The 13,557-nt window shown below is 39.8% G+C and overlaps 1 protein-coding gene across 1 annotated transcript in view; it reads right to left on the bottom strand.

Annotated features, from left to right (window-relative positions):
• Positions 1-13,557, bottom strand: part of KCNH7 (potassium voltage-gated channel subfamily H member 7) — a 352,340-nt gene that overhangs the window by 98,425 nt on the left and 240,358 nt on the right. The window contains exons 5-6 of the mRNA XM_040439382.1: positions 13,269-13,289; positions 7,635-7,849 (exon numbers count right to left, since the gene is read on the bottom strand). Of these exons, the coding sequence (XP_040295316.1) occupies positions 7,635-7,849; positions 13,269-13,289 (236 nt within the window). The remainder of the gene's footprint in view (positions 1-7,634; positions 7,850-13,268; positions 13,290-13,557) is intronic.

The raw sequence follows: 13,557 nt of genomic DNA, 5'->3' as shown, positions 1-13,557 counted from the left end.
ACTGAATTCCCTATGTGGACAAAGAATGACTTTTACATGACTGTAATCACTGTGTCCATTTCTCGAGGTGATTATTCTGCCAGGGTGCCTGCTCATGCACAAGCACTGTCTCACAGGCAAGAAAAGTCTGTATGTATTAACAGAATTGGCTTGACATTTTGCAGTCTTGTAAAAATGGACTCTTTATATGCATTTTGGTTATAGCAGATTGCCACTTATTATTTTTAGGACCTGGACTTAAGAGCTCTGGTGACAACTGCTGAGATAACCAATTGATTATATCACTATCCCCACCACTTAGTTCTCAACATGCATTGCTCCCCCCCAGAAGTTTTCTCGTTGGTGGGTCATCTTGCACCTTTATAATGGATCCCAGTTGCAGTATTATTTAGGAACTGTAAAGCATTGTAACTTGAGCTGTATAGGACTATTATGCAGGTGCTTATTACAGTATTTAATGGCCATTCTATGGTGGTATTGTTAGCCCTTAGGGAGAGATTTATCAAGACAGGTGTTCCCATATGCTAGTTTTGATCTCCTTGCACTAAGATGCACCTAATTATCAACAGACAGGTGAAGATGAGTTTTATTAAATTCGTCACATCTCTGCCCCTGGTGTAAAATTGAGCTATAACTTACACCAGTTTCTGGCATAAATTATAGTAAATTCAGAGGTCCGTGCTAATCCCCAACCCCACCTGCTAAGTCCTGCTACTATCCTCGACAGTTAAGAACAGTGTGAAGAAGCTTAAAAAGTTGCAAATTATGAAGCGTGCCATAATATGCAACTTTTTTACACCACAATTGTGGCATAAAATCCTTAGTTTATGCCCCACTTCAAGTTTTACTGGTAATATTTTAGAATAATTATCAATGAAAGATTGGCACACTCATACATATGGAGCCACACGGAATCTTAACAATTGTGCCAATCTTTCATTGATAATTATTTAATTTGAAGGGTGAATTCATCAGATTGTGCACCTTCCGTGAGTGTGTGGTCAGTGAGCTATTTCCCCAAAATTTTCAAAATATTTTAGAATAATTGTACATAAGGGATAACAAAATGAATGGCCGTAATATGTCTATCTGGCATTTTTAGCAGTCGCTAAGATTTTTTTCCAAGCTAGTGGGTGGACACTAGCTGGCTTCACATTTTTGCACACACTATACATGGAAAAACAGGTGATCTTGCCTAGTGACTCTCTGCAGCACACCACGAGATGCAGCAGCAGTAATGGAGGACATTGTACAGCAGAACTACACAATTTAGATGTAAATCCAGCAGTTAGGTTAGACAATAAATCATTCAAAATCAGCATCAATTTCTCTGTGTTAGTCTCTCTGTCTCTGTCTGTCTACAACAACCCCTCCATTTTCCTCATCCTCCTCACTCTCCCCTCTCCAGTAATCTCATCCTTCAGCAAACAGGCAGCCCATCATCATCACTGATGAGCTGGGAATGGAGTGAGTTAGTGAAGGGGGTACAGTGGAGCAGTCTAATAAGAAGTGAAGTAAGCATCATTCTGGATGATATATGGCCGTTTGTTGTATTCACTTGTACTCTTTATATCTGTGACAAAATTGAAACAAGACTTACTCATTAAAGGGAGACTATTAGCAGTTTTGACCATGCTAACCTCTGTGTGGGTTTTGGAGCTCAGTACAAACATACCTTTTTGTTTTTGCAACCTTACTTATTAGGAGTAGTGTAGGCTCTTGCAAGTGCCCGCGGTGGGGCTTTATCAGGGGCGGTGGTGCAAAAGTTCAGCTTGGACCCCTACTATCCTCAGTGCTTTGTGGCCAGGGACAGGGAAGCACATAGCCTTCATGCTACCTGAGGCAAAAATTGAAACAGAACCCCCCATGCCACATTTTTGACATAACCCCTTCCCTACAACCAAAGGTGTAACTTTTCCAGCATGCACTTTCTATAATACTGGTGTTTTCTTATGCAGCACAAGGGTCTTTAGGCCCCTCAGGCTCCTGGGCCCGGTAGCGACTGCCACCTCTGCACCCCCTATAGCTACGTTCCTGGCTTTACTGTAAAGGCCTCTCTGCATTTAGCGGCTTCATAGCCTCTCCCCTCTGCTCATGCCTTTGTAGTATCCAACCTGGAGATCAGTATATTTGTCACTTAGAGCAAAGTTGAGTGGCTGTGAAGAAGGTCAATACACGGAGAGCAGAGAGCATGTCACAGTGAAACCCCACCTTGGGCACTTGCAAGAGCAGAATCTAGCAGAATAAAACTTCATATTCACAATACTCCTGGTGAGAAAAGCTCCACAAAATGCATGTTAGTACAGCTCTCCAGCCCCTACTTAGTGCAGTCAACGGTTTAACATGGTCAAAATTGCTGACAGACTCCAATTAAATAGCAATATTATTTAACAACTATATGGTAGCCTAATCTACATACTATATAACAATATTACTTGGACACTATATGAAAGCATCATTTAGGCTCTACACGGCAGTATTATTTTAGAACATAAAGTGTACTATTTAGGTACTATACAACAGTATTATTTGGGCACTGTAGGGGAATATTATTTGGCCACTATTATGTGGTATCATGTAGGCTCTTTATGGCAGTAATATGTGAGTACTATATGGTGGCATTATTTATACCCTAAAAGGTAGTATTCTTTGGGAACTCTATAGTAGCATTACCTATGCACCATATAGGGTTATACTTTGGATAGTATAGCAAAGGAATGGGAGCATTTTCCAAAGATTTTGATCCAGTCCTGCATCTATATAAAGGGTTAAGCTCAGGTGCGTAGCTGTAGGGGAAGCAGGCGAAGCGGCTGCTTTAAGGTCCAAACTCAGAAGGGGCTCACCCAGGATGAGGTCTAAGAGATTTTATTGTAAGGGCCTCATAAACAGTATTATACAATTATTATATACATATACATTATATAGAGACACTGTAGGAAACGGACGGAGTGGCTGCCGGGCCTTGTATGAGAGAGCGATCTTAACTAGCCACAAGAGTGGGGGTTGCATGGGAGATGGGGGTTGAAAGTTTCTGGGGGTCCATTCAAAAATCTGCTGTGGGACCCAGTCATTTCTAGTTACATCACTGGTTAGGCTAGTTTCACATATGCAGTAAAGGTATCCAGCAGGCTGTTCTGGCAGAGGATCAGCCTTCCGGAGTTCACCTTATCCGGCCTAAATGGATAAGACCTTTCACTGAAAGAGTCTATTGACCATAATGAGATGTGGCGGGGATTACTGGCAAAGAGCTGAGATAGGTTTTGGCTAGACAAAAAAAAATAGCCCTCATGCCCGAAACCAGCCCAATCCCTGCTAGATACCCATTTATAGTCAATGAAGTCCAGTGGTGCACGGTCTTCCATGGCTATGCTGGATATGGTGAACTCTGGCAGGCATTTCCTCTACTGGAATAGCCTGCTGGATACCTTTACATACAGTACAGACCAAAAGTTTGGACACACCTTCTCATTCAAAGAGTTTTCTTTATTTTCATGACTATAAAAATTGTAGATTCACACTGAAGGCATCAAAACTATGAATTAACACATGTGGAATTATATACATAACAAACAAGTGTGAAACAACTGAAGATGTGTCATATTCTAGGTTCTTCAAAGTAGCCACCTTTTGCTTTGATTACTGCTTTGCACACTCTTGGCATTCTCTTGATGAGCTTCAAGAGGTAGTCCCCTGAAATGGTTTTCACTTCACAGGTGTGCCCTGTCAGGTTTAATAAGTGGGATTTCTTGCCTTATAAATGGGGTTGGGACCATCAGTTGCGTTGATGAGAAGTCAGGTGGATACACAGCTGATAGTCCTACTGAATAGACTGTTAGAATTTGTATTATGGCAAGAAAAAAGCAGCTAAGTAAAGAAAAACGAGTGGCCATCATTACTTTAAGAAATGAAGGTCAGTCAGTCAGCCGAAAAATTGGGAAAACTTTGAAAGTAAGGGCTATTTGACCACGAAGGAGAGTGATGGGGTGCTGCACCAGATGACCTGGCCTCCACAGTCACCGGACCTGAACCCAATCGAGATGGTTTGGGGTGAGCTGGACCGCAGAGTGAAGGCAAAAGGGCCAACAAGTACTAAGCATCTCTGGGAACTCCTTCAAGACTGTTAGAAGACCATTTCAGGGGACTACCTCTTGAAGCTCATCAAGAGAATGCCAAGAGTGTGCAAAGCAGTAATCAAAGCAAAAGGTGGCTACTTTGAAGAACCTAGAATATGACATATTTTCAGTTGTTTCACACTTGTTTGTTATGTATATAATTCCACATGTGTTAATTCATAGTTTTAATGCCTTCATAGTCATGAAAATAAAGAAAACTCTTTGAATGAGAAGGTGTGTCCAAACTTTTGGTCTGTACTGTATATGTGGAAGTAGCCTTAGTTTTATGGTAAAACAATGGGGCATGGACAGCAAGCATGGTCCGTCAGTTGCCATTTTAGACAGATTTCAAGTAATTTTAATATACCTGGTGGTCTAGAGTATTGAAAGGGTTGGCAGTTAACAGATCATTAGCAAATTTAAGTTGTCTCTGGAAATACCTTTCCTAAGAAATGGAAAACCCTAAGAAATGGAAGCAGAGGATAGCCAATTTGCCAGCCTCTAAAACTGGCCAATGTCCAAAACACCAAAATTTAGAAAACTAGAAAATAGGCTAATATACTACAACTGTCAGAAAAAAAGCTACAAAGTATAGTTTAACCACTATTTTTATGTGATACAAATGTTAGTAACAGATGATCTTTTATTATTAATTTCTTTCTACCACACTCTTGTAAAATCATTTCATTATTCCTTTATTATTATTTGTTTAATAGAAGCTCACAAAATATCTTTTAATCCACATTTAAATGCAAAGCCACAATATCTAAATGCTAGCATGCAAACCAATTAAATTCGGAATACATTAACAATGTTTATTTTCCACCAGCGAAGATGAGCAGTGACTTGAAATGTGCGATTATGTGATGATACGTCAATGAATATTCATTAGACTGGACATAGTGGTTCAAGATCATGAAAATTAATGGGAAGCATTAACTATACTATAAAACTAAACACAGTAATTTTTTTTATAACATCAGCTTCTAATAATTGACATAAGCATATTTCCAGATGTTTGTATAAAATAAATTGCACAGATATACCTTGGGGGAAATAAATCATTAAATCCATGCCAGTTTTAAGGCATAAAAAAGCTGCAATCCTTGTGTTTGCAACTTTTTAAACACCACTGTGCCTAATGTAGGTGCCAGTGGAGATTCTATGGTGCCCTTGACACTTGTGAAAAGGGTACATAGTAAGGGTGGGTAGAGGCCAGTGGGCCCGGCATATTTATCTACTTTAATGCCAGTTTTCTGTCGTAAAAACAAGACCAAAATCTAGGCGAGCTCTGAGATGGCGTAGATTTCGATTTAGATCATGGACTGCTGGAGGATGGCCTGCACCTCATCAGAGCAATTCTTTAAATGTTTTTAAAATGCTGTTTAGAACACCTCAGGCAAGATGGTTGCCCCCATAATCATGTTCAGAAAATAGAATTTGCAATCAGAAAATAAAAACAGATTAGACATTTTTTTACTGTCGGGGTGGACATGTACAGGCTCTTTTTTTTCCCTCAATGACACCTCCAAATGTATTTGATAACTTGAATTTGAAGTAATAAGAAATAATCAGAAAACCTTAAATCATAAAAATAAAAAATGGGGTAGAATATGATGTAAAAAAATATTCACTTTCAGAATGGAGCATTCCAAAACATCAGACTTTAGTCTGGGCATCAAAACCCCAAACATCCCTAGTTTTGAAAGGGTTCATTTACAAGAAGATGAAAAACATCTGAGGCTGGTATTTTGCGAAAAATTTGCAAGTATCAAAATAATTCGTAAAGATGTACTTAGGATAGGTCATCAGTATCTGATGGGTGGGGTCCAACACCCGGGACCCCTACTGATCATCTGTTTGAGAAGGCAGCCATGTTCATGTGTCACGTGGCCTAGGAGCAGCTCACCCGACATCTACAGTGTTGTGCTTGGAGAGCTGCGAGAAGGCAACGGAGCTCACAGGAGCGCCACTGCCTTCTCAAAACAACTGATTGGCGGGGGTCCCGGGCCTTGGACACCAAACGATCAGTTAAAAAACCTGAAAAACCCTTTTAAATACAGACCATGGACTGCTCAAAATAATAAACATGGGCTGAACGATATTCTACAGGGTGGGCCATTTATATGGATACACCTTAATAAAATGGGAATGGTTGGTGATATTAACTTCCTGTTTGTGGCACATTAGTATATGTGAGGGGGGAAACTTTTCAAGATGGGTGGTGACCATGGCGGCCATTTTGAAGTCGGCCATTTTGAATCCAACTTTTGTTTTTTCAATAGGAAGAGGGTCATTTGACACATAAATCTTATTGGGAATTTCACAAGAAAAACAATGGTGTCCTTGGTTTTAACGTAAATTTATTCTTTCATGAGTTATTTACAAGTTTCTGACCACTTACAAAATGTGTTCAATGTGCTGCCCATTGTGTTGGATTGTCAATGCAACCCTTTTCTCCCACTCTTCACACACTGATAGCAACACCGCAGGAGAAATGCTAGCACAGGCTTCCAGTATCCGTAGTTTCAGGTGCTGCACATCTCGTATCATCTGAAGGCAATCGTCTATGCTGTGAAGATACGAGATGTGCAGCACCTGAAACTACGGATACTGGAAGCCTGTGATAGCATTTCTCCTGCGGTGTTGCTATCAGTGTGTGAAGAGTGGGAGAAGAGGGTTGCATTGACAATCCAACACAATGGGCAGCACATTGAACACATTTTATAAGTGGTCAGAAACTTGTAAATAACTCATGAAAGAATAAAGTTACGTTAAAACAAAGCACACCATTGTTTTTCTTGTGAAATTCCCAATAAGTTTGATGTGTCACATGACCCTCTTCCTATTGAAAAAACAAAAGTTGGATTCAAAATGTCCGACTTCAAAATGGCCGCCATGGTCACCACCCATCTTGAAAAGTTTCCCCCCTCACATATACTAATGTGCCACAAACAGGAAGTTAATATCACCAACCATTCCCATTTTATTAAGGTGTATCCATATAAATGGCCCACCCTATATATTATATAATACTGATATTATATTATCTATGATATCTATAATTTTCAACAATAAATGTTATTATAATAATTAGTCATTATAGTTTATGTTAAAGGAGTTGTCCTATCAGGACATATCCTGCCTATATGCACTATTAGATCATATGGACATAATAAAAAAGAAGTCTTCAACTCAAGTTCTCTCTATGAGCAGAGCAGCAGACCTCAACAAACAGTGGATCACGCTCTGGCAGACTTGATCCATCAATTGATTAGATGGACGACCATTCATGGTAAAAAGTAATACTTTTTTCCATCTAAAGCGGATAATGCTCCATGGAAGCCAAGGCTAGAAGTGCGGGTGACATACCCTTCTGTCATTGTCATCAATAACATTAAAATAGAAAAGTAAAAACAGTTACATTTTCTACAACATTTAAGAAATTTCACAGCAACCAAGCATTTTTATCCAAATTTGCAATAAAAATGTAAAATGTTTAATGTTTAAGCTTTTTGTTACCTGTGTAACCTTTTCCGTAACATTGTGCGTTCGCTCCTTAACCTTGGGTGCTATAATGGCCTTTTCAGAAGATGGAGGTGATGACGCCTTTTTTTCATTTTTTATGTCTGAAAAGTTCAAAGTGAGCTGTGGAATTTTGTTGATTGTGCTGTATTTGTTCAGGTTTGAATCGGATGTAGAACCCAAAAGACTGGATTTGATATGATTAAAAGGGCCTGGAAGTAGTTAAAAATACAAGTTAACAATATACAAATAATATAACCCTTTTGATGAAAACACCAAAGGAGCATAAGTTTGTAAAAACGTATCCATTCATGGGTTAAATGACACGTAGAAATAAACAACCTTTCAAGCTTTTAGTTGCATATGAGTAGTATAAGTAAGTTCAGTGCTAGTGTGTGACAGCTTTGTGTTCAATAAAATAAATAATTGGTAATAAAGGATCATATTTAAGCACCAATTGTAGACAAAAAGGCCCCACCCCTGAGGTTCTATAACTCCACCCAGGAGCATCTTCAATGGTAACTTTCGAAATATGGGGAAAGCGCAATATGTCAGCGCTATATAAGTCAGCTAAATAAATAAATATGACTAAAACCTCATGCAGACTTTAAAGCTGAGTATAAGGAGGTTTATGGAGACGCATGTAGTCCCAGCTTCTCTAGGCTAGGAAGCAGTAGGCACTTCATGCCTCACACTTGCAGAGTTTGTGGTAGCACGTGGGCCATGGACTAAACTCTCCTAAGTCCCTAGTTGCCAATTTTGTGAAGGGGCCCAGGAGATTCAAAGTATCCTTTTGTGCAAGGTCCCTTCTTCTAGCACCATATTGCGTTTCTAGAGGAAAGTCCCTCTATAGTACAGCAACAAATGGAACATATCATCACAATTTCTTTTATATATGATTTTATATGAATATGACAAAATCTCTGCATGTCTACATATTAAATCGTATGCAGATAATGGTATAGTATCGACCCATAGACTTCTATGGGTACCATATTAAAGTTCCATACAACGCTGAGCCCTAAGTTAACACAAAGGATGAACCAAGGAACCATATTTATCCATTGTATCAATTATTCACAGAAATGTGTTTTTCACTTTTTTAAATGTGCACAGGATATTGAATGTAATAGGTGCTTTGGTCTTTCCATAGGCTGCCAACTGCATTGCTCACCTCATACAGTAATATATCAGGGATCCTCATGGTGAATTTGTTAAATATATCAATTATTACCTTTGTTTTTGTCTTTTAGAAGTTGTCAGAAAAAAAATGAATAAATGATCTACTTACACTACAAACTACAAGTACATTAGGGCTTGTCATTGACATGTGATGCAGTGTGCTCCATTTAATCCAATAAGTGTATATAAGATAGAACGTTCTGAAGTATGAAAGATCGTTTGCTTTATTCCACTCGAATAGTGCAGACCCTGCAATTATCTAGCATTATTTTCCCTCTGAGTAATTCTATGACTCACTAAAATCACCAATGCGATCAGTCTTGGAGCTGGATGCAACCATTGAATTGAAGGATACATTTCATTAGCCAGGAAACTAAAAACTTTGTGTGACAAAATATCAAAGACACCGAAGCTCGCAATAAAAGCCATAAGTCGTATCGATCCTGGGGAAATGTAGATTTGTATAATTGCTTGGTGCAGTTTATTCTCACTGTGTAAGTGATATTGCTACGATGAATCCAATGGAATAATACATTTTGCAAATTCATTTGTTTCCTAATGCTGCTTTGTTAGAAAAATAAGAGTCTTACTTCTAAAGCTTATTCGAGGTCAGTAGAGGACCTGTGCTCCTGAAGGCTGCACAGATTTCCCAGGTAAAGATTGTGACTAAAGGGACGTTTACTACCGTAATTATTGTTTAGATGTGAAGACATTAAGGAAAGGGCGAAGCTATAGGGGGTGTAGAGGTAGCAGTCGCTACTGGGCCCAGGAGCCTGAGGGGGCCCAAAGACCCTTTTGCGCATAAGAAGACACCGGTATTATAGAAAGTGCCTGCTGGTCAAGTTACACCTCTGGTTTGAGGGAAGGGGTTAGGTCAAGAGTTTGGCATGGCGGGTGGGGTGGGGGGTGCCGTTTCAATTTTTGCCTCAGGGAGCATGAAGGCAATGTGCTTCCCTGCCCCTGGCCACAAAGCACTGAGGGAAGAGGGGCCCAAGCTAAACTTGTGCACCAGGGCCCATGAGCCTTTAGCTACGTCACTGCATTCTTAATAAGCCCCTGCGTGTTGGTGTTTGATCCACTAAAGTTATGTAGAGGCGCCAGTCTAAATGCAAGCCAGCTTCCTAGCTGTCTTCCATTTAGACCATTTTCTATGCCTAAAACAGGTGTCCCATCCCCCCCACCTCAATTTTTTAGACCTGGCGTGAGCGGGGAAAAGTCACAGATTGCGGCGCAAATAACCTTTGCACTGCAATCTGCGCCGGAAATACACCTAATATATGCGCATTTCTGTATAGTAAATGGCTTCCTAAGTTCAGAATGATAACTAAGCAATGTATATTGAAAAAAAGCTTTGATCAATCTCTGCGGTATGCATGGAGGTCCATTGTCCTAAAGAGTTAGGGGTACTTTCACACTAGCGTTAAAGTTTTCTGGTATTGAGTTCCGTCCTAGGGGCTCAATATCGGAGAAAAACCCATCAGTTTTATCCCAATGCATTCTGAATGGAAAGCAGTCCGATCAGTATGCATCAGGATGTCTTCAGTTCAGTCACTTTTACGGTATTTGCTCGGCGAAAAAATACCGCAGCATGCTGCTGTATTTTCTCTGGCCAAAATTCCGGAACACTTGCCAGATCCGGTACAAAGTGTTCCGGAAAACCGGATCCGGTTTCCCGGTCTGCGAATGCGCAGACCTTTAAAAATGTGGAAAAAATAAATACCGGATCCGTTTTTCCGGATGACACCGGAGAGACAGATCCGGTATTTCAATGCATTTGTCAGACGGATCCGCATCCGGAAACAAATGGTATCCGGCAATGGACAGTTCCGGCAATGGAACTGTCTGCCGGATCCCTCTGACGCGAGTGTGAAAGTACCCGTATGCATGGAGGTCAGACATGCATGGATTTCAGTAGATATCTTAAAGGGAATTTTCAATCAAATTCCAGAATTGGCCAGGTATTAGAAAATAAAAAATTAGACCAACAGGCAAAATTTGGAAATGATTGTAAATATACTTAAAAAGATATCATCATTTTTCACTTTACTTATGGCAGCCATTTTGAAAAAGCGATAAAAAAGAAGTATAGTCATATGCTTTGAATTAGCTTTTCTGAACCTGATGGTAAAAGTTAAACTGTCTCTTTGTTGCTCTTGGAACATGCTGAAACAATGATGTTTACCGTAAGCGTCCAAGACGCTAATGGAATGGAAATCTAGGATTAAAGGGCCACAATTGAAATGAATAGGACCAGGCCTGAGCAGAAGACATTCTTAACTAGCAGTTCTCTATTCTGGCTAATATAGAGGCTCCCAAATGTAAGGACCACCTTTCAATGACATCCAAATTTCCTATAAGGCCACCTGAAATAGTTTATACGGCCGAAAAAAGACATCTGTCCATCCAGTTCGGCCTGTTAAATGATAAACGCTGAAAATAAATAAAAAAAACAACATAATTTATGTAAAGAAAATAAACAATCTGAGTGATATGTGCTCCGGGGGGAACACATAAATCATAGTAAAATGTACAACAGGGGATTCTGCATATTATGTGGATATAAAGCACATTTTATATCATTAAACATTCACTTAGAAGATTAGTAACTCCATGAGAACAATAAACAAATAGTCACAATGGTTAGTAAGCATACCATGTGTTACAGCCTCATAATCATACACAGCATGCAAGCTAGCAATTTCACACTCAAATACCACACTGAATGGTTTGCCGCAGGCATTTATTGACACCAATGTCTAGAAAAAAGGCAGAGAGCTGCATTACCTGATACATATATTTTACCAGCAGTTTTCTATAGAAACCAGTTTATAGAATAAGATTCTTTACATTTAGAGTTGGCCATACAGGGATCAATGGCTCCTAGAGTGCAGAAAGTTATCAAGAAAAAGTTACTCCGTTTGATCGAGGATTCCTATATGTCTAGGGATGAGCGAATCGCTCAAAATTCCATTTGGGTATGATCGGGCTAAAACGGTTGACCAAATTGATTCTAGCCAAAACAAAAGTCCTCCAAATGGCTTGAAAATTGTTTGACACTCTGAGGTCTTCTAGAACTCAACTTCTAGGCTCAACTATATGTATGACCCATGGTCTCTCTGTTCACAAAATATGTAAAAAGTCTATATTCTACAAATAGTTCCAGGAAAGCAGATGTGAGGAACCTGAGATCCTCACCACTGATCTCAATTACTCAGGGAATTGTTCATAATGAATTTCTCTAATATTCTAGTGTTTTATGGTGTGACATAAGAACTGGTTATCAAACACTGACTGGCAACGACCTGCCACAGGGATGTCCGGCAATTCCAAAATCTGGTCTGTTTTGCTATCAAAAGATCAAGGTCAGCAGATATGGGTATAAATATCATAGAGACCACTCCTGCACCAGCAAAGGAGGATGCTGAAGGGAGCTGGGCTTAGTTCATTTTGCTAAAGGGAACTGGGATTAGTTCATGTTGGGACTGTTGCCAGGTTGGCTCCTTCTCTCCATAGATATTAAAATCATACCAAGCAAGGTAGAGGAATCTGAGATCTGAGTCAGACCACTCAACTCTTTGGTCTCAGACCTTCTGTTCCATGATGCTGAAGAACATCCAAACTAGAATAGCTTGTCCTTCACATTAACTTACTCAAAGTCATAGTTAGACTTTCCTTCACTTAAGAGGAAAGGTTCAGTCTGCTGCCCTAGCGCTGCACCTAAATACCCTGGCCAAGGCAGGAAGGGATGTTGTTGTCCCCACCACCAGGAAACCAGGAGTGTTCTGCTCCTTTAAAACTAGTTCCCTCACTCTCTGACCTATGAATGTTCATTTTGAATCATCTATTTCCTGAAAATCTTTGTCTGTCCAAAGTAACCATAAGGTTCGGGGGATATCAGATTGAATGTTCTCAATAAATACAACAATGCACAGGGCAAACCGTTTCAGTGGGCATCATACTCCATAAAGCATGCATGAATATCTAAACTTCAAAAAATAAACCATACCCCCTGCCATCCAGGAATGTGAAACTAGTTTTAAGGAGACAAAAGAGGAGTAAATGAAGAAAATATGCAATACTTGCTTCTTTCAAATTTACCTCTTTGCTACCAGAGGATGAATAATGCAATAAATAACGATGTGTCTGGCAGCAAAGGAGTTAACTAGTTCTCATTATTGTACCTCCAACCCTGTAAAATTAAAAAATTAATACATCAGTGGTTAGGAGTTCAACTTTACACTGAGATATCAGCCTATCCATATGGCGTGCTGCCGCAGAGAAAGCTAGCCATCGGAAGCCAAACAAATTGACAGATTCAATAATGCACCTAGTTACTATCAGGCCAGCAGAGGGCACCGCATCTCATAGATCATGCAACAGGCAAATTAACATGCCGGGCAAAGTGGCACTCTTAAGCATTAAAGAAAACATTTGTTAATCACACATTACCTTTGATATCGCGACCATTGTCTGATATTCAGCAGAGCAAAAAGAAATATAAAAGAAAAAATTCTAAATAGCTTAGACTCAAAAAAGACAAAAAAAAATTGCAAAGAAAATGATGGTGGTTGTTTAAAAGGGTTTTCCAAATTTTTCAAAGTGATCCTCTGGATAGGTCATCAGTGTCTGATCGGTGGGGGTCTGACACCCAGGCTGTTTGGGAAGACACCGGCGCTCCTGTGAGCTCTGCAGCCTTCTGTTTGCTCACTAAGCACAGCGCCGTACATTGTATAGCGGC

Source organism: Bufo bufo, chromosome 7 (genome assembly GCF_905171765.1).
Source record: "Bufo bufo chromosome 7, aBufBuf1.1, whole genome shotgun sequence".
NCBI classification, from domain to species: Eukaryota; Metazoa; Chordata; class Amphibia; order Anura; family Bufonidae; genus Bufo; species Bufo bufo.
Note: the sequence above shows the minus strand (reverse complement) of the source record. Positions and strands in the feature narration are given on the sequence as shown.